Below are 25,858 nucleotides of genomic sequence, written 5' to 3'. Positions count from 1 at the left end.
TAATATTTTTGTACTTTCTCCCCCCTTTAGCTGTTCTTTGCTTTGACACTTTGTGCAGTCTTCTGGGTAAGTGTTTCTTTTCCTCTTGTCTTGTAAAACTTGGTTGTCGAGAGAGTTTTATTAAAAAGCTCTAAATAAGACTTGCTATCTTGATTTGTTGGTAACAGTCTTTTTTTCTTTAGTTGCCAGTAGTAACCAGTCACAGATCTTAAAGGAAACACTTTGAAACAGAAGTATATTCAGCATGTTGAATTTAAATAAGTTTAAACCTCTTGAGGTTCTATGTCTAATCATAGAACAATGTCAGTTCATATATTACTGTACAAAAATAGTACTGTCCCATGTGTTTTTCTCATTTTAGATTGTTAAGTAACAGATTAAAAAATGGAAATATCTATGGATGAAAACTATATATGATACTTTAATTTTCTGTTTTTTAGTGGAATAAAAAAGGACTGGCAATTATCTTCTGTGTCTTACAGTTTTTAGCCATGACATGGTAAGACTCATTGCTTTCATATATGCTGTTTAATATGGTAATGTGAAGTATCTGTGCTTTGTAGTACTTGTTCTCTAGATGAAGGACACCATGTTTGGTCTTGGAATATCAAAGACCTGCGTTAAGTCTGGATAGACATCTTTGAGGAGAAATGAATTTGCTTTTTATTTATTCTAATTAACACTTGCATTCCCTTGCAGTATCTAACATGTTATCTCTCACAACAGTAGTCAACATATGCATATTTGTATTTAGAAAATGTTTGGTTTACGTCGTGGAACTCTATAAAAGTGAATACTTCTAGAGCATCAGACAAAGTCTGTAAAAGACACGGTACATAAATAAACAATAACAAATCTAATTGTAGGTAACTATACATAAAGTGAAAGTGTTTACCATTGGGTAATTGAAGTGAGTGTCAGTGCAGACAAACTCAGATGATGTTTTGGCAGATTAATTGACCTTTCTTTATCTTAACTACTATGCAGGACTTATTTTTTTCTGTAGACTTTAAGTTGTGTATTTGTTTTTTGTCCTGTGCAGCCCTACAGCCTTACACTATTGTACAAATGTTAATGGTTAAAAAAGATACACCCATAATGACAACACTATTTTCTTTTATAGTAATACTAGCTGTGCTACCTGTCCAAAACAGTTTGAAATCTAAGTATCTACATAGACCTCCGCATTAACATTTGCAGTGCATTGTACAATGCATTTTTCTCTGTTTTATGCCATTTGGTATGGGATTGGTAAAAGCAGTGTTAGTGTTTTGTAATGTGCCAACTATTTAAATGACAAATGCAGTTCCATTTTTGCTAAAAATGTTTGAGATGTGCCATCTGTTGAATGATAGAGACATAGCAACTGAACGGACACACACACAGACACTTATCCTTTTATTAAGCATTTAGTAAAATTTAAAACAAAAATTAAATGTCACAGAAGATGTGGACTTTCATGTGTTATTCCTTTAGATTGGAATTAGAAGTTCATCCATCTGTTTCATTTATCTGTCTGTCTAAAATAAAGAAAGCAGCACTTACAGTAAAAACTAATAAGAGCAATATTTATTTTTTGCCTTGACTACAGCATGAATAAAGATAAAACCTGCACAATAAAATAGAGCAATTGTCCTACATTTTTTAAACTACAGTACTTAAACACTTTGAAACGCAATTATTTTAGTGCTTTGATGCAGTATACAAGTATATGTAAAAATTAACCTCCTAAAAGTTGCAATTATTAGACTTTTACACATTAAGCCCTATTATTTTTTGCCAAATAGCAGTGTTTCATTTGTTGGTTCTTTATGGATGTATTAGGATCCTCCGGTCATGACACTTAACAGCATTTAAATTTCTGCAGCTCTACAGCATACTTTTATGGGCCCAAATCTAAGTGTGTATGTATGTATTTTAATTTTTAGATTAATTACAAGTTTTACAAAGAAAAAACACTACAAAAGCACAGAAATATGCAGAACTTTGTATTAAACTCCCATCCTTTTGTAAGTGTTAAAATGTAGATTAAATTAATGCCAAACGGTGCAAATAATATTATAAACCCTCCTTCATCAGCAATTATTTAGATATCTAAGTGATTTAAATGTAGTGTATCACAATGCCTAATGTTATTTTTGCTATACTTTTTCCCATTATGTTGGAGAGAGAATTGTACAGATTTATTATGACACTGTCATTGTAATTCAGCGTAAACGACATCATTAACATAGGGCAACAGATGGCCTTTTAAAGACTGCTGTTAAATTTGTTGATGTTAAGCAAGTCACTCTCACCCATGGGTGCCTGTGTCATGACTAATCGTATCTGCTTCATACGTCACATTAGTTAGTCTCTGGCAAGAAAAGATCCACTAGCAGATGTTGCCTGTATAATAATTTAACAGTCTACAGAGATTATTGACAGACCTTGCAGGAGGTAATCATTTGTATGAAAGGCTAACATCTTTTCACATTGCAGAAGGAAAGAACAGCACAGGGTTTAACTTACTGACTATATGAGGAGCAGTCTCTGATATTTTAAGTATTGCACTGAAAACCAAATTGTTAGTGCCTTCATATTAATTTTTTTTAATGCTGTGTATGCAGAAATGTCAATTAACCATGATTATACTCCTGTATACTGTGTTGTATTTGCTTGCTGTTAACAGTAAAGTGTTTTCCAATATTTAATATTTTTAAGAATGTATTATCTTCAGAAAATGTAGGGAGTCTTTGCATTATAGTATTTATTTTAAAGTTAATAGAGATTTTCTGCTGTTCCAATTTATAATTTATTCATTGAAAGATCACTATCTTTTTTTTTTAAAATGTGTTTCTTGACATGAGCTGAGCTTTTTTTGGAAAATATTCAAGGGAAACATATAATAGGGCAATAGAGAAAATGTAGAATAAAAATGTAAAAATTGCCAGATATGTCAGCTTTAAATCTGATTATTTTCCAGAGTTTTGATTTATGCCTAGAAACTGCACTGTATTGTAAAAGACGTTTTATTTAGTCTGTCAAATAACTTATTATCCCATTTTCCTAGCATAAAACGCTGTATGAATAAAGCAAAATAAAATTGTCGAATTCACACTCACACTGTTTCTAAACAAATAGTGCAGCCTTGCTGTTTAGCAGGTCAATGAATTTAAAAGATATTCCCAACTCTTCCAGAAAATATTTTTGTATAACTATCAAGGTAAATTTATGATGTATTTTTCTATAAAGCTAGATTGCTACTGTTCAGCACACTATCAAAATAAGTATTGAATTAACCAGTATCTGGTTGCTTGCTCTGAAAGTGATATATACTTTTACATCTGTAGTATTTTGTGAAGAACGTTGACATCTGAAATTTAGTAGACAAAAAAGCATTTGGGTTCTCAATTGCTGTTTTTTTTTTTTATTCCATCTCTTTCAGAGTTAATCATTAGATTTTCTGAAGAGATCCAATTTATTATCACCATTATATATTTGCAGCATTAATGCATATCTTGACAACCACACCCTTCGCTCATGCTTATTTAAGTATGTTTAAACTCTAATTGGTTAGTGGAGAAACCTTTGTAATTGTGTTAACACATTTGAAATCTGTTGTTCAAGTGAATTGTCATTCCTTCAGTTAAAAAATACTGGCATTCCTAATTATACATCCTAGATTCAAAAATAACTAAAGCAAAAGTCTTTTCAAGAAACATGTCGGTCTATTGATATTTTTCATGAGTTATTCCATCCGACAAGATGTCAGGAGACTGAAGATTTCTTACAAATGGAGAGAAGAGGGCAAACTGGATAGAAAAAGAAATGGAAGGTCCAAATGCACATATGCACAAAAGGAAAAAGTACGTTGGAGTGTGTTGGTTAAGAAAGAAACACTTTATAGGTCCTCAGTTGGTTGCTTCCTTAGATAGTACAATCCAAATAGGTTTAATCAGTAAAATTCAAAGTGGTTTTTTTTTTTTGCAGTGAATTTGCTTGGTTCACCAGTGAGGCATTCACCAAATTTCTTCCTGAAAAATCTGCTCTATAATCATCATCTTAGACAAGCTTTTATTTTCCAGCACCCCATAATATTTTGCTAGGTTAACATGACATCACAGAGCTATAGCAGCCATACTACCCCATTGTGCATGCACAGCATTATTATGTATGAGTAATGTACTGTAAGCATCCTCTACTTCATATTTTAAGGCACTGCACAATCTTACTCGCACTTGACATAAATAGTTTAGGGTGTATACACACATTTGTGATGTGACTACCCAATAGGTACTATGAGCTGGATTTGCACCCTGCATGTGTTTTTAATAAAAATAAATGTATATATTTTCATTTCAGGGAGTACATTATTCTCATAATAAAAATATTTATAAAATGCTTAATTGTCCTTCATAGTTTCATTGTATGTTGTGTTTTCCTTGCTAGAAAAATCATTTCATGTTCCTCGCTATATAGGGAGATTGGGTAATGTCTTGGATCCCCAAGTATTCAATACTGATCCCTTGCATCACAGATACTGTGGGTATGCCAGTATGTATTGGTATACAAAACATTTACTGTTGGTACTCTGAAACTCAAACTGAGAATTGCAAATACAGAGTACTGGTGCAAATCCAGCACTGCTACCGAGTTCATAACGCTAATCCTTGTGAAGCTCACTCACTTGCTGCTACACCATGTAGCTAGCTGAGCTGTGGTGAGAGAAAACAAACCTTACAGGAATCCTACCCCTCCATCTTTACCTCTCAGAGTTCGAAAACACACGTGACCCTGTACACTAATAATAATAAAGGATTTATCATTATTTACAAAGCATTTATGTTTTCTTGTTGGGAAGAAAAGAAGTGCAAAGCATCTGCACAGATAGATCAGAAACACAAGTGATGTGCCAGATGCATGAAAAGTGACATTTTGAAAATGTGTGGCACAGCCAAACAGTGTCCCAAATAACTCTGTGAGCATAATGTTAGTTTGTGTCTTTGTGTATTTTGTTTATGGTTATCATTTGTCTGCTTCTTTTGTTGTTTGTGAAATGGTGGCGCAGTGGTCATCACTGCTACCTCACAGCTCAAGTCGCATGTTTGGCCACAATAATGCAGTCCAGATATAGTTTTCAGATGCTTTCCTAGCCCACAGGAAAATTTGAAAGATCACTATAATTTATAATACTCAAAACTAGTTTAGTTCTTCCCTTCCCATTGATTGGAATGAATTTCACTGAGTTTGAACTTCCTGAATATTTGAGTGCTTTCCTCAATCTTGTTGCATAGTGAATTCTGTAGGGTTTTCTCTTGCCTAATGCCAGATACTAGTGTCATCAGCAAAAGAGAAAAGTAAAGGTTAAAGTGGGCAAAATAACATATTCTTTGGACTGTAAATTTCTTTTCTTTGCCCATTTTAAAATTTTCTTTTTATTTGCCAGTTTCATATATAGCTTTTTTTTTTTTTTAACTTTGCCCCTTAGACCAGCACCCTGGAATTGTCTTTTCATTGACTTTGGCTATTAGCAAAGTTTCCATTTTGTTTTATCGATAGAGTATAGACTAGAGCATTTCAGTAACTGCCAGGAACCACCACCCAGACTTCCCTTAGTATTGTTTAGAATCTCTCTCACTTAAAGCAATGTTGATGTTAATGTCACTTTGTGTATAACATAGACCACATCCCTAGTATCATCCAGATCATCACAGCAGCTGGAAGTTTGAGGTTGCATTTTCTTGTTACATCCCTGTGCAGAATCAGGTAGTGTGTTTAATTATCTCTCTCTCATAATAGGGAAATTTTTCATTGTGGATAGAACAGAAAGCACATTACACTGCCCTTATACAACAGATGTAGTCTACCCTTTGTACTCTGTTCTTCTTGTGTCCCTTTAAGATGCTTACCACTAAAGGCAGTATTATGATCATACACTGAACAAGATTTCCCACACCTCCTAACTCGTGATTTAACATCCAAGGTTTATTGTTCAAATGGAAATATTACCTTTGCAAGTCATAAAACCACCAGAGGATTAAAATTAAAATCTTTTGGGTGAGATATCCTCTAGAAAAGGGGGTGTGATATGTGACCAGGGTGAATTCCATTTCCATAAGATAATACTGAACCTGGGAAACCGACCTGGGCCATTCAGCAGCCACATACTGCTGCTACATGAGCAATAGCGTTCAGCTTAGAAACGTGAGAAGACATTCTTCTTTACAGATGACCTGTCATAATAATAACTCAGACCTATATCAGGTGGTTCTTATTAAGTACTAGCAAAATACCCACGCTTCGCAGTGGCGAAGTACTGCCTTAAAATTTTAATTAAGAAGAAAAGTAAACTTTTTTTAAACTGAGTGAAAATATATCAATAATTATTTGTTAAGAATCTTTTTGTATGCCACGTTGTCATTTCGGTCCTCCGATTGTAATATGACCGAGCTGTGCGCTGAGCTTACTCTTGAGCATGCAACATACAGTTGGCCATGTGAAAAGCAATCTTGCCTCAAACCTCACAGCTTGGATTGCTGCTGTCATAATCGGTTTGAGTTTCATGGTTTGTTTCAATTATGTTAGTATTTGTAGGACTTGTTGTGTTGAAGTGACATTCGGTATCTGTCAAGCGTTGAAAGCTTACAACTGGTTTCGTTGATAACTTCGCATCCAGCTTTTGAGAGTTTAAACATTCATAAACATCAAAGTGTCCACTACTCAAATTGTCACCTGTGAATCTAAGATGTTTAAGAGGCATTGGCGGTTGTCCAAAGGTGTAAAATATTTGGCCATTTCAGTACACTTGAAAGCAACAACTGAACAATTCAGCGGCAGCCATCAACTCACATGTAGAACCATAGGTGAAGGGCTTAAGAATTTCACTGTTATAGTGCTCCTCCTCGCACGGTGACCGAGCTGCAGGCTATGGACGTATATATGTATGTAAGTAGGATTCAGTTAGCATTGAGAACCCGCGTATCAAATTTCTTGAAGATGGACCCATAAGTAACAAAGACCGTTGGAAAGTTTAATATGGCAGCCGACAGTGGCGTCATACCACCGGAATAAGTAAGTATGTCGGTTTCGGTTAGCGAAGGGAAGCCGCCTACCAAATTTTGTGACGATGGGGCCATAAATAAGAAAGTTTAACATGGCGGACGTTGTCGACCGTTATGACTGCTAAGCATAGAATTTCAAAATGAAACCTTAACTTTTGTAAGTAACCTGTAAGGAATGAGCCTGTCAAATTTCAGCCTTCTACCTACACAGGAAGTTGGAGAATTAATGATGAGTGAGTCAGTGAAGGCAACAAAGACCATTGGAAAGTTTAATATGGCGGCCGACAGTGGTGTCATACCACCGAAATAAGTACGTACATCGGTTTTGGTTAGTGCAGGAAAGCCGCCTACCAAATTTTGTAAAGATGGGGACTTAAATAAGAAAGTTTAACATGGCGGACGTTGTCGACCGTTACGTGTAGAATTTTTAAATGAAACCTGCTTAACTTTTGTAAGTAACCTGTAAGGAATGAGCCTGCCAAATTTCAGCCTTCTACCTACACGGAAGTTGGAGAATTAATGATGAGTGAATCAGTCAGTCAGTGAGTCAGTCAGTGAGGGCTTTGCCTTTTATTAGTATAGATAAAAGGAAGGAGAAATGGATGCAGAAAATAAGGCCCCAATTAAGTCATGAAATGCAGCTTCACTTGATGTGGTCCTAACCACATCCTTTGTTCCCCACTTCACTTTTTTTGTGTGTGTAATGATAAAATCAGTAAGAGGGCTAGCAGTTTTATGAACTACTTAAAATAAAACCACGAATTCCAGAAAGGACTGCACTCACATTTTATTTCATGTTGAGACCAGCTCACGTGTCCATGACTGACCGCATGTTTTAAATATTTGCTTACTGTAAAGACTCTGGGATGGAGTGTATCATACAAAAAAAAGCAAGTGTCTAGGTTTATATCCTTAATATCTGCTACCATATCTATTACTTCTGTCAAATGGGACTTCTTTGGCAAAGTATTCATATTCAGTTTTAAGTTTTTAGAGTGCCAGACATCATAGTTCCTATTTACTTTCTTTGTGCCAATGCGCTCAAGAAAAAGCAGATTTACATAGTATATATCTTCCTTTATTCTTTTTTAGATTGTTAGGATTTCTTTAATTGTAGCACCCTTTACAAAGATGGGATGTTGTCACTAAACTGAGAGCAAACAAACAACATTACTCTTCCTGTGCAAAGTTCCATCCTTACTTGTGTCCCCTCAAACTACACCTCCATGAAGATAGCACTAGGATAACAATTGCAATATTAAAAAGGATTACTTCAGAATTAAAAAAAATAAATAAACAATAAGACAGCATTTGACCTTTATCAGGTTTTAAATATGGACATCACACATAGCTGTACTGTTACATTTTAGGGTCTGTGTAGTTTATTTATCTAAAGTTATTTTTTGTCTTAGACTTGTTTATATTTGCTTTTTATTTATGATTACTTTGTATAAGCTACCTTACAAATTATTGTCATCAGGAAAGTTGTTAACAACTTCATTCTAAAGTGGTGCATTTTAACCTAATAAATTAACTTATTTTTGTTTGAAAATCCATGTTTATATGATGCTTACATTCATACTGTTTAATATTTGTATAGTCCAAATCGTTTGCTTTCCAGCCATGAACTTTTCTAATTACTGAGTCAGAATTTTACCACAGCAGAATTCTTTACAATATCATAGCAGCTGTTGTGGCAACAGTAGGTAGTAAGTACCTTGAAAATACATGTTAAGGCTTCAGTAGATGATTGTTTTGTAACCATTTACAGTTTATTGAATTTTAAATATCCCAAGTGTCAGAAATGTAGTTTCAGGAAAATATACATATCTTAGTGTACAATATACTACTTTCAAGTTAACTAAATCGGGGATCTTCTTTGTAGAAGTTGCATTTAATTTTTTGAGCAAATTCATCTCTTTAATAATTTATTATAAAATTATTTTTCTTATCTTGCGAATGTAATTGAATTTTGCATTAGCTGCTTCTTCTTCTTCTTCTTCTTCTTTTTTTGGCTGCTCCTGTTAGAGGTTGCCACAGTGAATCAATTATATATATTTAATGATCAGTGAATATGATGTAATTAAGTAAAGAAATTTGGTTTGAAAGAATGTTCATATGAGAAGAAAAAAACATATTTTTCAAATATTTACATTTCTGTTTTTTAAATAGTTTTAAATCTTTTAAATTAATTTGATGTTTCTTTCCAAGGCATAATCAAGCAATTTATTGGTCAGAAACCATATTTGGTGTAGCTTTGATTTAGAGTCTTTGTCTATTAGAGTCATCATTGAGGTTTTTATTCATTTTGATTTTTGTTCAACTTCAGTTAATCCTGTTTCTTAAGTTATTTTAGTACCCTGTTTATGTTGTACATAAACAATGTTTAAACAGTGAATTTACACATTTGTTTTAGCTTTTAGTGAAGGAGGATTTCATTTTACAAACATATATAAGATAGTTCTACACTGTAGTACACATTTGAAATTGTGCTGTCACCATTGTATCAAGTGTTTTGATAGACAAGTCTTAAAATGTGTAGTTGTTTTTATTTCATATAAACACATTTTTCTGTATTAATCCAAAATTTGTTTTCCTTCATTTAGGTACAGTCTTTCATATATTCCTTTTGCAAGGTGAGCCTAATGCTTTTCTTCTATAAACAGACTGTTTTATTAATGATTTTCTGTTTGTTTAAAGTTTTTACCAGAATCAGTTCATGAAAGTCAAGGTTTATGCACTCTATTTTAGAGCTGACAAGAAATGTAGTTCACATGCAATGCAAGAAGTAATCTAACATATGGTTTAAAAAGCTTAGTAGTGTAGTTAGGGATAGATGAAAAATTAACAATATAAGAACATCACTTTTTTGAAGGGTGATTAGGTCTGGACAACATTTCAATATCCTGAGGAGATCAGAGTAGCAGAAAGCAGTTCCCACAGTGTGCTTTATCAAAAGATGTGTCTTCAAGAGGCACTGAACATTGGTAGGAGGAGGAGGAGGAGGTTAGGACAGCACATTGTAGCACCCACCACATGACGAACCAACTCAGGATCCCAGATTGGGACCCGAGCGTAGCCATGCAATGGGTGACACCTCGGCACCACTCAAGTTCAGATGGAATGGGACCAGTGTGAGTTTTTTTTATGGTGGCTGGAGTGCCAATTGTGCCACCAACCCCCAGGTTTTTCCCTGCAGGTTGGAGGACCTACATGCAGGGCTGGATGTAGATTAACATCATACCCAGGACGGAGCAATTGCTGCTTAAGGGCCTTGCTCATGGGTCCAATGAGAGTCACGTTTGGCATTTATGGGATTCAAACCGGCAACCTTTTGATTACCAGTGCAAATCCCAAGCCACCACACTGAACATTTGTAGACTGGAAGAAATTCAGATAATCATGGGAGTCTTGTTGCCCAGCTTGGCAAAATTTGTAGTCATGAAAATAGAGGAGGTATGGTTAGTAGGCCGGCCAATGTAGCTTTATCTTGCAGTCCTCATCTAAGGCTACTTAAATGAAAACTGTATTAGTTAATCAATAATTTTATATTTGTGTATTTTAAAATGTAGGTAAATTTAGGAATTATGTAGCTGCTTTTACGTGAGTCACATATAACCTATATGGTTCATTACTCTAAAGAAAACCTGCATACATCAAAATATTTTATTTATTCACTCATTTTGGTGCAGTTTGAATTAAAAAAATATGTAAAACAGTTGCACATTCTGAAGTTTTTACTGACCTGCTTATGGAGTGTCTCCTACAGAGATGAGCTTAAATACATCAATCCATCTTGTAGAGTTATTCTTTTCATTTGAAATGCTCATAGAGTGGTATTTGATAGGTGAAATGGTTTGTTCAGAGCTTCTTATTCCTGCTTCCTGTTTTTTTTTTTTTTTTTTGTCCATGTGGTTGTATGAATTTCACATTAGTGCAAGCCAACTGAATAAGCACAAAATGACACTGTTGTTAGTAAGATCTGCAGGCAGTGTGATCTGATTACTGTTATAAACAGAATTAAGTTAATTTACAAATAATTTAGAATTTTTTTATTTCAAACAAATATTAATTAAATATTGGTGTTATTAAGAAGTATTTTAAGATCGAATACCCAACTGAAAAATACAACACAATACAACAATGCTGTTAACTTGTTATGAATAAGAAGTTGCCATTTTAATTTATTTAATAAATGATAATCCCAGATACTTGGGTTAAAATATATAGTGTGGTGTCTGGGTGACTTGGGTGACCCCAAGTGTTGTTTTCTGTTTTTTGTGCTTTGTATTTATCTCCCATTTTCTTAAATGAAGATTTTAAGGTACGAGACTTTTACCTGGTAATTGAGAGAATACATTAATGATAATACAGTATGTGGATATTGTAGGGCACTGGTAATTATTTATTTATTTAAATAAAATTGACAGCATAAACATTCATTTTGAAAGCCGATTGAAAATGGAAGCCACCTCCAGTATATTTGTATCAGCAGCAGTCAGTGCAATTTGCTTTTAATCGTGGTAATAATGGGATTAACCTGCATTTATAAAACTGTGTTTGTTAGCTGCAAAAGAACATAGTGTTTTGTACTGTTCTAAACCACATATCATTTTATGTATGCTAGATTAATTTCAGTGTCATCATTGAACAAAAACTATAAGTTTCACTTTTCTCTTATTTAAAAAAAAATCAACATTTATGTGAAGAGAAAGATACTTGTTCCTGTACATCAAATACTACTGCTGCGTACCTTTTATAGTGTGCAGTGTTAACTTCTAGTTACAGAACTGTTTTTAAAGGCATTAACAGAAAAGGAAGGCCAGGTTCCTAAATTTTAAAGTTATTGACAATTTTGCATCTAATACCAAAGGCTCATAGCCTGGAATGTAGTGGTTTGAAGGTTTACCAGTTTATATTTTCTTGGCTAGCAAACCATAGGAATATCTTTATCAGTACATCAGCTGACAGCCGTATCCTTTTCAATCATTATTTGCTTTTGTTAAGAGTTTTATGTAAAGCCTTGTCATGCTTGTACATGGCAGTCTTGTTTTGTTTCTCTTCCGATGTATATTTTTATTAACTTTTGAGCTGAGTCCTTGAAGATTACCATTTCATTCTTGGAAAGCTGTAGAATAATTAACATTTTGAAAAGAAGGTTATTCAGTAAAGTGGTATTTCTAGTGTAACCAATTTGTATTTGTTTTCAGTGTTATCTTATGGATGTTGATTGCTGGTGAAATGCAATGTCATGTATCAGTCATCTAGTCATTGTATGTATCTGTGAAACTTTTTACACAGTGCTTTATAAATGCAAAACTGGTTTGGTGTTGACAGAACTCAATGTTTCTCATTAGTCAAATAATCTTTATACAAAAATGATTTAAAGTATTCAACCAAAAGTGTCCGTTTCAAAGTAGACATTCATTCTTTCAAATGAAAGAAGTAAACATAGAAGGACTAGAGCAGGGGCGCCCAGACTTTTCCGGCTTGCGAACTACTTTTAAAATGACCAGGTTGAAATGACCTACCTACATTAAAAATGATATATAATATACTGAGTATACTTTATACATAAAATAGGGCACAATAACAATTCAATACATTTATGGTCACTACAGTATTTGGATTTAATAATCTTCATGTGGGAAAAGGCTGACTTGCATAAATAAGTAGAGCCGAATAATGCAGTCAAGGAGGTGGCACATTTCTTCATGTTTGGGTACTTTACCTCTGTGAGTTAGTTCCAAAACTGTCCAAGAGCCCCAGACTTCAGCTGAATGTCATCCTGTAGTGTCAAAATCTCATCCTCTTCTGTAGAGGAGTTTTAGGTGAAGCAGTGTTGCAATTTTTGATGCAGGTGAATCACCCTCAACATCTTCCCTAAATGGATAGCAGTTAAATGTAGCAATTGGCTCAAGTAAAGCTGCGTCTTGAAACCATCTGTCAGGCAATTTTCAATCTGCTCTGTGTAGTGAATGCTGTCAAGTTGCGCACATGCCTTCCATTGCGTCTCCAGCTCTGACGCAAGGCTTTGGATGTTCCCCAAATCAAGGTGCTGCAGATTTGAGGACAGATGTTGCATTTTTCATTTGAAAGCATTAACTGAGCTAATCATATTGACCATGGAGTTCTCTTTTCCTTACAGCTGTAAATTAAGCTCATTCAACATGTTGGTCAGATCGGGAAAAAATGTCAAGTCTAGCGGCCATTGATCGTTATTAAGTTGCTTGTATTCTGCATGTTTAATGACAAGGAGAAACTCCTTTTTCCCCAGCCAGGAGTCTTGAAATTTCATCTGGAATTTCTCCCTAGCCACCTGTCTCAACGAAGGCCAATTTTATCATCTCCGCATCTTGGAAGGACTTCTTATGCTTAGTGATCGAGTGACTCACCCGGAAATGCTCTTTGATCGTGCGTGCGGGATGACCAGTATGCTAGAACAAAAGAGATCTCAGACTGGCCTCCCTGTATGTCAATCAAGTGGCAAATGCCATAGGGAGGATATATAGACTAATGTTTAAAAAGTTTTTTTTTTTTAATGCAACGCGATCTACCTGTACTAACTTTGCGATCTACCAGTCAACCGCGATCGATGTATTGGGCACCCCTGCTATAGGTTTTATAAGTTCATTATTGTGATGTTTGCAGAGTACATTAAAAACTTTTAAAGTTCTTGAGAGTACTAATCAGCGTGTAACACCTTGCCACTCACTAAAGCAGCATGATTATTGAGTAAAACTACCTTGAATCTTCGATCCTCCTTCAACTCACATTGGAAAGAAAAGAAAAAGAAGCATAGTTAAAATACTTTCTTGCCATTTACATTGTATAGTCAGAAGGTTGTTCTCTGGAAAAGTTAACAAGTAGACTTATCTTAGTACATCTTTCATAGTGTAATAAAATAAAAGAAACGTGCATACAGACGCATATTAAAGAATGATAAAATAGTTTTTAATAGATGGCACAGTCAATATGTGTGTGCAGGTTTAGTATCCCTAATCCGTAATTAGTGGGACCAGAAGTATTTTTGACTTCAGAATATTTGCATATATATCAGATATCTTAGGAACACTTGTGAGCAAGTAGTAAAACACAGCCAAAACAGCTAAATGACGACTTGCATTTATAGTAATTCATATCACCAAGCCATTACCATAATGTTTTGTTGATGTGACAAACCTATCAATCCTCAAAAGTGATATATGATGTATTTACTGTATTTTAGTTCTCTTTTAAGAGGACCAATGCTGTGTGTTTGCACAGAAGCACGTTTTTGTTTTTTATTAGTTTATATTGGCTTGTCGCTTTTCAGAGAACTGCCCAACAGGTCAGGAATATCTCAGCCAATCTTCACTTCATAATGCTTACTGTGATCACTGTGCTGACCAGCAAGTCACTCAGGTTTCATATGGTGTGGGTGTACGTACATTAAACAAAACATGTTTTGCTAAGATTAAAAAAAAATGTAAGTATCAGAATGCAATTTGCTGCAATATTCAGTTTTCTAAATGTAATTAGTGCAATTTACTGAACTCATACTGCAATAAAGCCACCTTGTGAGAATGAAATCTCCTTTTGTTAACCATAAGCAGTGACATTCTGTTAATTCATAAGTTAACTGCCATTTTGATGGTGCCATACAGCACTTTTGTGAGAAGTAGAAAAAAACAGGAAATTTTTATTAATACTGAGTATATTGTTTTACGAAGACATAAATTCAAAACAAGCTGAACCTGGCAGTTGGTAGTGAGCTCTTTTTGACGTATTGACAATGTATCTTTTGCCATTTTACATGGTTTAGTGCATGTAAACAGCTTAAATGGCACTTTCTGATTTTCCACTAAATGTTTCTTCAGCTTTTCCACAGTGTCTTTTCTGTTTAGCTTGAAAGCTGTTTGGTGTTGCATTATTGTTCAGTGTAATGAGTGAAACATCACACCTGCATAAAAAAACTCTTATGTGTACAAGAAGATATAATGTGTAGAAATAAATATGCTTGTGGTACTATAATGAATGGTAGCATTCATTCAGGAGTGTCAGAGATTTCTGTATCCTACTATATCCTGTTTTGTTTTGTGTTTTTTGTTTAACCTCTATGCTTTGCCAGTCATGTGGTGCAATCAAGAAAACATGAACTTTCACCAGTACCCTTTGCTTTACCTTTCTTTACGGCTGCTGTAGAGTTTAGAATGGCTAGTTCACCTACTGATAACCAGGGAGATCTTGGGTCCCTTCAGTTTCACTGACTTCAGGATATGTAGCAGTGAGTAGCAGCATTCTCCACTAATGAAGGTGGGTAAGCAAAAAAACTTTGTAATGTTAAAAATAGGAAAATATGTTGGTGCTAGGCAGGGCCTCTATCAATTAAGCTCAAATTAAAATAAGTCAATATAATATAAAAATTACATAAATTCCTCAGGGGGCTTGTTGCTCATGCCACAGAGATCTCCAAGCCTAAATACCACAAAAATTAAGCTCATTTTATGCTGAAAAGATGAAATAAAAGAAAATCCTAGCTTACTTAAGTATTTTTTTTTGAAGCACATTCTTCATTGAAATTTCATAAATAAACATTCTTTTTAATTTGTTTTGAATATGTTGTAACAGCTATCATGTATTTTGAGGTCATTGTGTATTTGTACCTTTCAGTGTTTCTGGTAAATGGTTAATAGAGCCTGTCTAGTCAAATAGAAGCCTATGGACTACATAGAAGAGGACACATGACTCAGAGGGCCAATAAGAAATACAGGGAAAATCGTTCATGCAGAAAGGAAAGTGTCAAAAGATATAAGTGGTAAATAAGAGGAAGGTGGTGAACAGTGTCAGTGGAAAAGTTGGATGAGGCACTTGGAAAAACTACTCTACCTGTAGAATTGCCAATAGGTGAACCATGTTCATGAGAGGAAAAGGCAAAAAGAGAGGACCCTGAAAAAGTAGCAGATCATTTCTTCTTGTGAAGAGGCTTCTGATTGGTGAACATATAGATACAACAACTTTGTAAAAGACTTTAAAAGGTTTTTTTTTTCTTTCTGGCAAATTATCCATATTAATGTATTTGTGTCTGTTCCAAACTGGATCATTCGTTTTTTCTTTTTACTGCCATCCTAGGGATTGGTAGCTTTATAGTATAATTGGGGCAGGAAAAGTGACTCGGTACAATGTTTAGATTATGATCATGCAATGTAGTTTTATTTTGGATGATTTAAATTGCAAATTTTGATATGAAGGATGAAATATGGAGAGTCAAATTTTTGTTTGTCAGTATTACATTATTGGTTATTGGCTATTTTGCAAGACTATATAATGGTCTAAAATTTCAGTATAGCAGTATAGTGTATTTAGTTTTCTAAAGTGAAAGAAGCTGTAAGAAAATGTCTTTTGGAAGTATGGAAGATGTTCTCCTCTGATGTTTTTATACAAAGCTTTGTTTCCAGGTGGCGCCCTCGACTGTATGCTTTTGTCTTCTAGCAACTTTCAGCATGAACCTTGCTAATCTAGTTTGACAGTTGCTTACAACAAAGCCTCTAATGGAAAGGAAATAATGTTTTGGGCACTGATGTAATTTTAATTTCTAGAGATGCCTGTGGCTATAACAGCAACTAAAGTACTCCATGGTAACTATTGAAATATCTTAGGTTAATATTTACATTCTGTACTAAAATATAAAAACAAAGGAAGAAAGACTGATGTATTCCAATTTCTTTTACAAAATGGGGGTAACAACTTTCAGATGATACATGCATGACTCAACTGAATTATACAAGTAAAACATATGTCTTATTTGGCATATATTTGAGAGGATAAAGACTGAACTTTGCCATTTAATACAAAACTGTTTTTGTTAATTATCAAATGATTGTTGTATTTAAAAACACTGGAATTGTTTTACTCTTGAAGAAGACTTCGTATATATTCAACTTCAATTTACCTGTTACTGACAGGGACACAGCAGTCTAATGCTCAACTTCATTATATATTTAAAATACCCTGTCCATCCATTTTTGAACCCATTTAGTCAAGTTTAGAATTGTGCGGAGCCAGTGCCAGTTCAGACTAACACATTAGAAAATAAGAAGTTTGATAACCAAGATTAGATCATTCACTCCATCAAGCTAAAAGCTAAGTTCTCCAATATCTCTGCCAGATATTTTTTTAAAAGAAGTCAAGGTTCCCATTTTTTGACTCCGTAGTTTTGTATCCAATTCTTTTGGTCCTTTGTGTATAGTAGTGCTTTTTGGCTTCTATTCTAAATGCACTTGCTCTTAATTTCTGCCCTTGAATACATGATTCAGTATTTATTGAAACAATTCTAAGGGATCAGCTTTATTAATGCCTTTGATAATTTGAAGACCAGAAATATTTTCCTGTGTAGCTTACTCTGTTCAAGATTGACAACTATTGAAATGTTTAAATCCCTAGAATATGTGCACTAGTGCCAGAATGTACTTAGCTCTTATTCTTTGCACAGCTTCCACACATGCTGTCTTTTTTTTTTTGTAATGTATTGACCAGAAGTTTATACATTACTTGTAATGCATTCTCACTAGTACGTTATTCAGTCTGAGTATAACATCTTTTAACATATATTCAGGATCATTACAATATAGTAAATCATTTTAATTGCCTTTGCTCATCGTCTAGGTCAGGAGTGCCCACACTTTTTCGGCTTGCGAGCTACTTTTAAAATGACCAGGTCGAAATGATCTACCTACATTAAAAATTACATATATATATATAAAATATATACTGAGTATACTTTATACTGTACATAAAATATATGTTGTCCTACCTTGCATAACTGAATAACCTTTATGGCACAATAACAATTCATTACATTTATGGTCACTACAGTATTTGGATTTAATAATCTTCATGTGGGGAAAAGGCTGACTCGCATAAATAAGTAGAGCCGAATAATGCAGTCAAGGAGGTAGCTCTTGGAAGGACTTCTTATGCTTAATTATTGAGTGACTCACGCGGAACGATGCTTTGGTGTGTCTGCCTTTGCTTTTGAATTCTGCCGAGTGAAAAATGACGGCTGTCCGATTAACTTTGATTTTAGTTCCCTCTCCTTTGTCTTTCTCAGATTGCTTTTTGGAAGGAAGTCAGTTTCGTAGTTTTTATGAACATTTCGAAAGTGCCTTTCCACCTTTTCCTTCTTTGGAATAGCAATGATAGATTGACAGATCAGACAAACGCACTTCGATTGTGACATTGTGAGAAAAAAATCCTCTTCCAATTCCACATCCAGCCCATACCCTCCCAAAACAATTTGTTTTTAAATCCCTTCTTTAGTCAATTTAAATTGGGAGGCTAACTATCACAGCGGGAGTTTTGCAGTAGCTCACGCGTTTGATCGTGCTTGCGGGATGACCAGTGTGTTAGAAGAAAAGAGATCTCAGACTGGCCGCCCTGTATGTCAATCAAGTGGCAAATGCCATAGGGAGGATATATAGACTAACATTTAAAAAATGTTTTTTCGAATGCAACGCGATCTACCTGCACTACCTTTGCGATCTACCGGTCGATCATGATCGATCTCCTGGGCACCTCAGATCTAGGTGATTGAAAATTACTTGTCAACATAAACCTACACTGGCACATACAGAATCAATTTACAGTGGACATTTCATTTATTTAATATATATATATATGTGTTTAGGATCAAGGTATGCATGGAAAACCTAAGGGCACAAGGAAAAGCCAGTTCTGACAGACATGGAGATGATGTGCAGTGTCCATACAGACAATGATCAGGCCATGACTTGAACTTGGGGCAGCACTGCTTACCATTTTGCTTCAGTGCTGTTCTATTTTAAACTTCTTCTTCAATTCTATTTTTGTAAATTATGCCTAGAGCAAATAATAAGAATATGTTGCTGAAATATATGGAGGCAGTTACATTGTTTTCTTGTGGGTCCAGTCTTGCAAGACATGGGTTCATTCTAAATTCTTCAGTAAATTCATGTAAAACCTGAGGATTTACTGAACAAGGTGGAAGGAGAACTTACCTTAGTATATTTATGTGAGGACTATGAAGTTGCCCACTGTCTGTTATTTTTCTTCATTATGTTAAGGTTTAAAACATTAGAATTATAAATAAAGATAAAATAGAAAAATAGACGTTTTACTTTATTCATTTCTTTTAAAAATAACTTTTTCTCATTTATTGTCCTATTTTACTTTTGTTAAATGTTAACAGCCAATTCATATCTTTCAATATTAATATAGCCTGTGTGCATTTACAACCGATGATTAATGTCTGCTTAGCTGTTTTGTTTATTTCACATTATGTGTTTCACTTGAAACAAATGAATATTTTCATAAATATATAAATTCCTGTATATGGATTCTTAATTTCACTGAATAGACAAATTTGTTTTAGCTTGGCTTACAGTATTTGACTAGCATAATCATATAGGGGTTGTTCTTAACTTTTCCATAGTATAGCATATATGTTTTACTGAAAGTGCAATAAAATATGGAAACAAAAGCATAAAGGATGGCACTACAGTGCAATGAATTTGAGCATCCTGAGTTCGATTCTCATGCCTAGTAACTGTCCATTAAGAGTTTTCACATTCTCCCTGTGTATACTTGGTTTTCCTCCAGGTTCTCTAGTTTTTCTGTCACATTCCAAAGACATTCAGGTTTCGTTAGTTTCAATTTCAAATTGGTCCTGTGTACTGTGAGTTTGTTTGTGAATGGGCCTTGCAGTGGACTGGCAGACTGTCCAGAACTGTTTTTTGTCTTGCTCCTATTGTTGCCAGGTTATGTACACACTTTTCTTGACATTAAGAGGATTAACCAGGTTTGTGAATGTTATGTTAACGAGAGTAAAAACATTACATGAAATTAAATTACTAAGTGAAAGAATGGGAAGTATGATTCATATTGCTTGTGAAAATATGCCAAAATCAGCTCTGTAAAATTAGATAAATAAAAATGTTGATTAAATGTTAGTTGTTAAATGGTTTCAGCAAACAATTGCTTGGTTATATCACATAATAAAGCATTTGTTTCAGGTGTCCTGGTTTTTTGTTTTTTTTATTTTAATTGATGACGCATTTAAATACTATAAATGTAAAGTACATTTGTACACTACTGTATGCATATCTGGAGATGTTCAGATTTAGTTGAGAGTACTTGTCATCCATACGAACTTCCATAATTCTGCTCTCCAATTTTCAATGAGGTTTTCTGTTTTGAAGTGGTGCCTGGTTAGTAAAAGGTTGCTTGTGACAGGATAATCGCTAATATAGCACCGGTCAGTCTTAATTGTAAAGCCATTATAGGAAAGGGAGGAAAATACACAAGCAAACAGGTGTGGGCCATACATGTACTATTAGATACCTGATAGATGGCCTGGAAGTATACTGTAGCACTGTGGACAAGCAATGTAAAAGGCAAATGAAGTGTTGGTTATATTTTAAGAACTTCTAAGTATAAATCAAGGGACGTTACCCTATAATACAATCTGTAGTGCTGTGTATAATTCTTCTCACTTTGCAAGCAGTCCTCCAGCTTGCAGGGAAAACTCGGGGGTTGGTGGCAGGATTGGCACTCCAGCTACTGTTAAAAACGTCACACTGTTCCATTCCATTTGAACTAGTGTGGTGCTGAGGTGTCACCCATTGTACGGCTGTTCTCAGGTGCTAATTTGGGATCCTGAGGTGATTTTTTTTTGTATAGTTAGTGCATGCTCCCAACCTCTCTCTCATGCTAGTTATTGCAGAACCTCCTCTAAATTACAGTATTACAAGGATCATTGTATCAAGCTGGAATAATAGTTTAGATAATATTTTCATTCTTTCACAGTTTAACCTAATTATCCAATTCTGGGTCAGAGGAAGTCACTACCAGCAGCACAGTGGCACCAGTCGATCACATGGCATACTCACCCATGCTTACTCATGTGAAAATTTGTACATGGAGTTTATATAAAGGAATGAGAAAAACCAAAGCTCTTGGAGGAAGTGCCACACAAACTCCACACAGGCATATATAAACATTAGAATTAAATATCATGCTGACTTTATAATTAGTTTATAAAAGGTGTAAATATTTTAATTAAGAATGGTCTCATTAGAATGAAATGAGCAATATCCTCTTGACATAATTGCGATTTGAAGATAGACCAGATATTTTGTGTGCATCAAATTATAGGAGAAAATACAAAAAAGTATTTTCATTAAATTTAGACATAAAATTCAGTTTTAACTAGAAAAAATTAACTGGAAGGTGCATGCTTTTAATATGGTGCAATGTCTGTATTACCATCTGTGCCTTTAAATCTGCTCCCGGAGTCTGCTCAGACTGACCCACTTTTCTTGTGTGATTCCACTGTGTAACATCACTTCAGGCACGGATCAGCTGCTTTTACAGTTACTCAAAGTGAAATGTTTGGGCTGTTGCAGGGGTGTTTGCAGATATTGCATCATCCCATTTTTCATGCTCAATATTTATTCATTATTATTGTAAACCTTTGTCTGTACCATTCTGGTAAAATAAACCTGTCAGTTCTCGGCACATTTTCTGGCTTTTAAATATCAAAATGTACATTAACATATTAAAAATTTTATGGTGAACAACAATCCAAAAATGTATAACCAGTATTTAAAAAATGTTTTTGGTTCAGTGTGGAATCTTTAGGTTGGGTAAAATCTCCTGTCTTAATGTTTCATGATAAGGTATTACAGATTTTAGTTTTTATTGTGTTGTAGTGCTGCCTATTAGAACATTTGTTTTTCCTTTTTCAGGGATGCGATCATAAAGTGTTTTACATCCTGCATGAATTAAATAAAAAAAACAAATCTCAGGAGCTGCATAAAATTATTCACAGAATGAGCAAAACCAGAAGAGGAAACTGTTTCAGTTGTACAGTATGTGTGTGTAAATATTATATAATACACATATCTAAAGACAGCATATATTAATTGCTAAAGTGCCTTTTTATTAACACTTCTTTATATAGTATATCTTCATTCCAAAGATGTTGAGTAAACAAGTTTATAATTAATGTTATGTATTTTGCTGTATGTTAATTGCACTTTTGTATATTTTTGGAATTGTTTGAAATATAGTCTTGCTTGCTTTTTGATTTTTCTAAAATATCATAGTAAATAACACCAAACACTTTCAGAGAGTAATAATGTGAATTATATTTTGAAACACATACAACACAAAATTGTGTACTTGCCATAGTATTCTTATACATTACAGTATAAGTGAAATCTCACAAAATTATTTGTAATGCTTTGGTTGACAATGTTCAAAATACATTTACTTTTAAGTTATTAGACTGTTTAAGGGAAAAAACTTAACTATTCATACTTGCTTCCTCCAATTTAGGCAGTAATCTTACAATCACTCAGACCAGACCAGATTAGAGTTACAATTTAGCCTAAACTGAATGTCATCTTAGTGTTCAAAGAACAGCATAAAAAAAGCTAAAGGTGTACAGTTTATAAAGTCTCTTAGTAAAATGTATTTTACAAAGAACCAGTATGTGATTTATATTGTTTAAGAAAACAATGTTAGGCAGTAAATACATGTGTTATTTTTTGTGTTTTAAAACACCTGGAAATTAGTTGTAATGGCCTTTTACATGTAGTATTGTTATACAGTAGGCATGCAAATTATGCTGATTTCAGTTGTGCACTTATTTTTGCTCCTCTTTTTCTTCTATTAGGAATACAATAACCTTATGTCTATGCCTTTTTTTCATTTTAAATTACTGTTAGTATTAGTTATTTGCATTTATGTGTTTCCTAGAAGCATAATGTGAGTTTTGCAATTCCATCCACATTTTTTTCCAGTTACACAGGGATAGTCTCTTTTCAATACAGTAATTGGAAAGTGTAACTATAATGTAAAAATTTGCATTTTTTGTTATTCAAACTATATTATTAATTGACCATGTTGATCTGAACACAGATTGTATTCACGAGAAATTCATGTCTGTCATATATAAAACAGTAAGTGATCAGAGTGTCTGATAATTACTGAGTGAGGCTTGCCAGTCCAGCCTCTAATTTTTTACCCATGTGAACTGAGCAGGGACCTGAGAGCGTTCAAGACTAGGAAGAATTTTTTCAAAGTGCGGTTCTGACTTGCAGTTTTATGGTTAGGCAGCATCAAATTACAATGTAGTTTGCAGGCCCACTGTACATTCAGTTCTTATTGTGGATTTTACAAATTAATATCTAATGATTTTCAGGCTCACTAAGTTTTTTTTAAATATTCATTTTTAGTTTTAAGAATATTGTAAATATTTTTATTTAATCAGTAATCCATGTAAATGCACTGATTATATTAATGAACTGTAAAGCTCAACACAAAACAACAAAGAGATTGCATTACGAAAAGGAAGAAAAAATGCTTAGGGCTTCATTCAAAGAAGCTAGTATATGGAAAGGAATGTATTCAGTAGAAAAATATACTAATAAAAGTATAACCAAGTTCTGGTGAGAATAATGTAAATTCAGCAAATTGCATGCTTATATTTGTGATAATTTGGAATGAAATAAGGTGTTTTTTTTAATCAGAAAAACCTTATGAATAAAAAGATGTATATGGAGTATAGATGCCACAAAGACAAATAATTCATCATTTTGTGCCTTTGGAATAGCTACAGCAAACAGGATAGAAAATTACTTAGTTTTCTTTATTTTCTTATTTATTTTTAAAATGTGAAGTCTAGAAAATATTTTTTAGTTTGAAAGAAGTGTGGTGTGTTGTACCCAATTTAGGATTTTTATGATACACTGTCAGCTATATTTTTGTAGGGGAAAAAATTGCTTTAATCCAACCAAAAATGTAGATATTCTATATATAACTTCACAGTATCAGGCTTATGGGCCTGTTGATAGAAGTGCATTGAAAGGTTTACTCATGATTTATAAAGATATAAAAAACAGGTAATTGGCAAAATAATGTTACTTTTTGTTAACGTTTGCCTTTCCAAAAAGAACAGTAATACCTCACAATATCAAATTACAGACTCTTAAGGTAGTACTTTTTTACAAATAAATAAATAAATATCTTTTTTTGTCTTTATTTAAAAAAAGTCAAGTGCTATTGCCTCATTGGCAATGTATTGTCATTCAACATTTTAATAATGATTCATTTCACTGTTTAATAATTCTAACTGTATTCTCATTAAGCCTTTATTTAAGTGCTATTTTCAAATTGATATTATTATTTGAAATGCTAATATTAATTTTACTGTTTCTTTCAATAATTCTAACTATATACTAGCCAATTGGGAAGGCAATCTCCTGTATTGTTGTTTGTTTGTTTGTTTATTTATTATATTTTAAATGCATGTTATTCCTTGGTCTGTTTTAAAACATGTTCCCAAAGTTATACTGAGAATAATTGACTGGTCTTGTCTTTGTCAAATCATTTTATCTGTTTTGGGATACAGTAATACTGCCAATTAGCTTATTTTCAAATGTGTCGGCATGCTGGGTTGAAATTAGCATGTGTATAGTGTGTTCTGAAGATTCCATTTCATTCTGATGGGTAATTTACATCTTTAAATACCTCTGGCCACTCCTTCAGCTGCCAACTGTTTCATATAATTAATCCTCCTATGTTCTGCTTACCTTATGAAGTATTTTATTCACTGAAGTTTTTTCAAAGCTCACAATTAAATTCATTGGAGACCTCCTACTCGGAAGAATAAAAGCAGCTTTCCAAATATTTATTTAAGTGGATTAATTTTCAAATTTATTACAGCAATATTAAATTACATTATTTATTTTAGTTGAGGAAAATGTAAGAGGTGTTGTGAAGACAAATAAATTGCATCATTTCAAGTAATCAGTTTGGAGTATATACATACAAATAAAAAGCAGGTGCAGCTTTAAAGCAGTGATGTGTAATTTTTATTTACATTGTGACTCATTCAGATTTAATCATGTACTTTCTAAATTTAACAACAAGTGCTAGATAATATAAATAAATATGTCAAGAAATTTCCACATCAATCATAAGTATACTGTACACTGCTGCCAAGAAAAAATGATGCAGTTGTTAAAATTTGTGCATGTGAAAGCAAAGCTCTTATTTATTAGAACAGGTAGACTATTAATAAATATATGTGCCCTTATTTTCACTTTAATTTGTATTTATTTGGCATTTTTCCTAGGAATCAATGTGCAGTTGCTGTGTACCTGTATGGTTACACAGTAAGTCATAAGTTGGGGTTAAAGCAGGCACACTCTGCTTTATAGTTCAGTGCCACTGAGTGATGTAGAAGGGACAACAAAACGATAAATTAAAAGTCACAGGGATCCATCTTATAGGGTAATTTTGGCGTGGGGGAGATGCTGTTGCCGACTATTAGTACATTTTTTTTCCTGTAATTGTTGTTTGCTTATTAAGTTCAAAATTAAAAATGATCACAAAGAAAAGGAAAAAGGCCACAGTATGGTCTCCTTATAATAAGATTAAACTGTAAGGATCATCTGAATGTTAAATTTATTTATGTAAATCATGCGTTGCTTTGATCACTTTTTACACCGGTCACTTTTTGTTTATAGGAAAATCTTTCCTGTTCCAGCATAGTTGCTTATAATTTATCAGATGATTACATATCAGATGCCATTTTATTTAACAGTGAGGGGTTACAAGTATCAACTCTCTGTTCTCCAAGTACAATTAAAGGATTGACTCTTATCAGACCAAACAACTTAAAGCAAATTAATTTGTGTAAATCTTCTAGTATAAATTTGTTGGTTTCCTTACAATAATTTCTGGTTCAGCCAAATGTAAGATATTTTGCCTGATCAATCAACTACTGCCTT

At 33.7% G+C, this 25,858-nt stretch overlaps 1 protein-coding gene across 3 annotated transcripts in view; it reads left to right on the top strand.

Annotated features, from left to right (window-relative positions):
- The window catches only part of sft2d1 (SFT2 domain containing 1), a 75,660-nt gene extending 50,125 nt beyond the window's left edge, over positions 1–25,535 (top strand). Inside the window, exons 5-9 of one of the 3 annotated variants that reach the window (XR_005630840.1) lie at positions 31–66; positions 441–499; positions 9,650–9,679; positions 15,228–15,338; positions 15,696–17,519. Coding sequence is in view for 2 of the 3 variants with exons in the window: in XM_039738023.1 (XP_039593957.1) it covers positions 31–66; positions 441–499; positions 9,650–9,679; positions 21,806–21,845 (165 nt within the window). In the remaining variant the exon portion in view is untranslated. Of the gene's footprint in view, positions 1–30; positions 67–440; positions 500–9,649; positions 9,680–15,227; positions 15,404–15,695; positions 17,520–21,805 lie in introns of those variants that run through there. The other 2 variants (XM_039738023.1, XM_039738024.1) reach the window with 2 other exon arrangements.
- The last annotated feature ends 323 nt before the right edge of the window (positions 25,536–25,858 follow it).

This window comes from Polypterus senegalus, chromosome 16 (genome assembly GCF_016835505.1).
Source record: "Polypterus senegalus isolate Bchr_013 chromosome 16, ASM1683550v1, whole genome shotgun sequence".
Classification (NCBI taxonomy): domain Eukaryota; kingdom Metazoa; phylum Chordata; class Cladistia; order Polypteriformes; family Polypteridae; genus Polypterus; species Polypterus senegalus.
The sequence above is the reverse complement of the archived record's forward strand: the minus strand, read 5'-3'. Positions and strand labels throughout refer to the sequence as shown.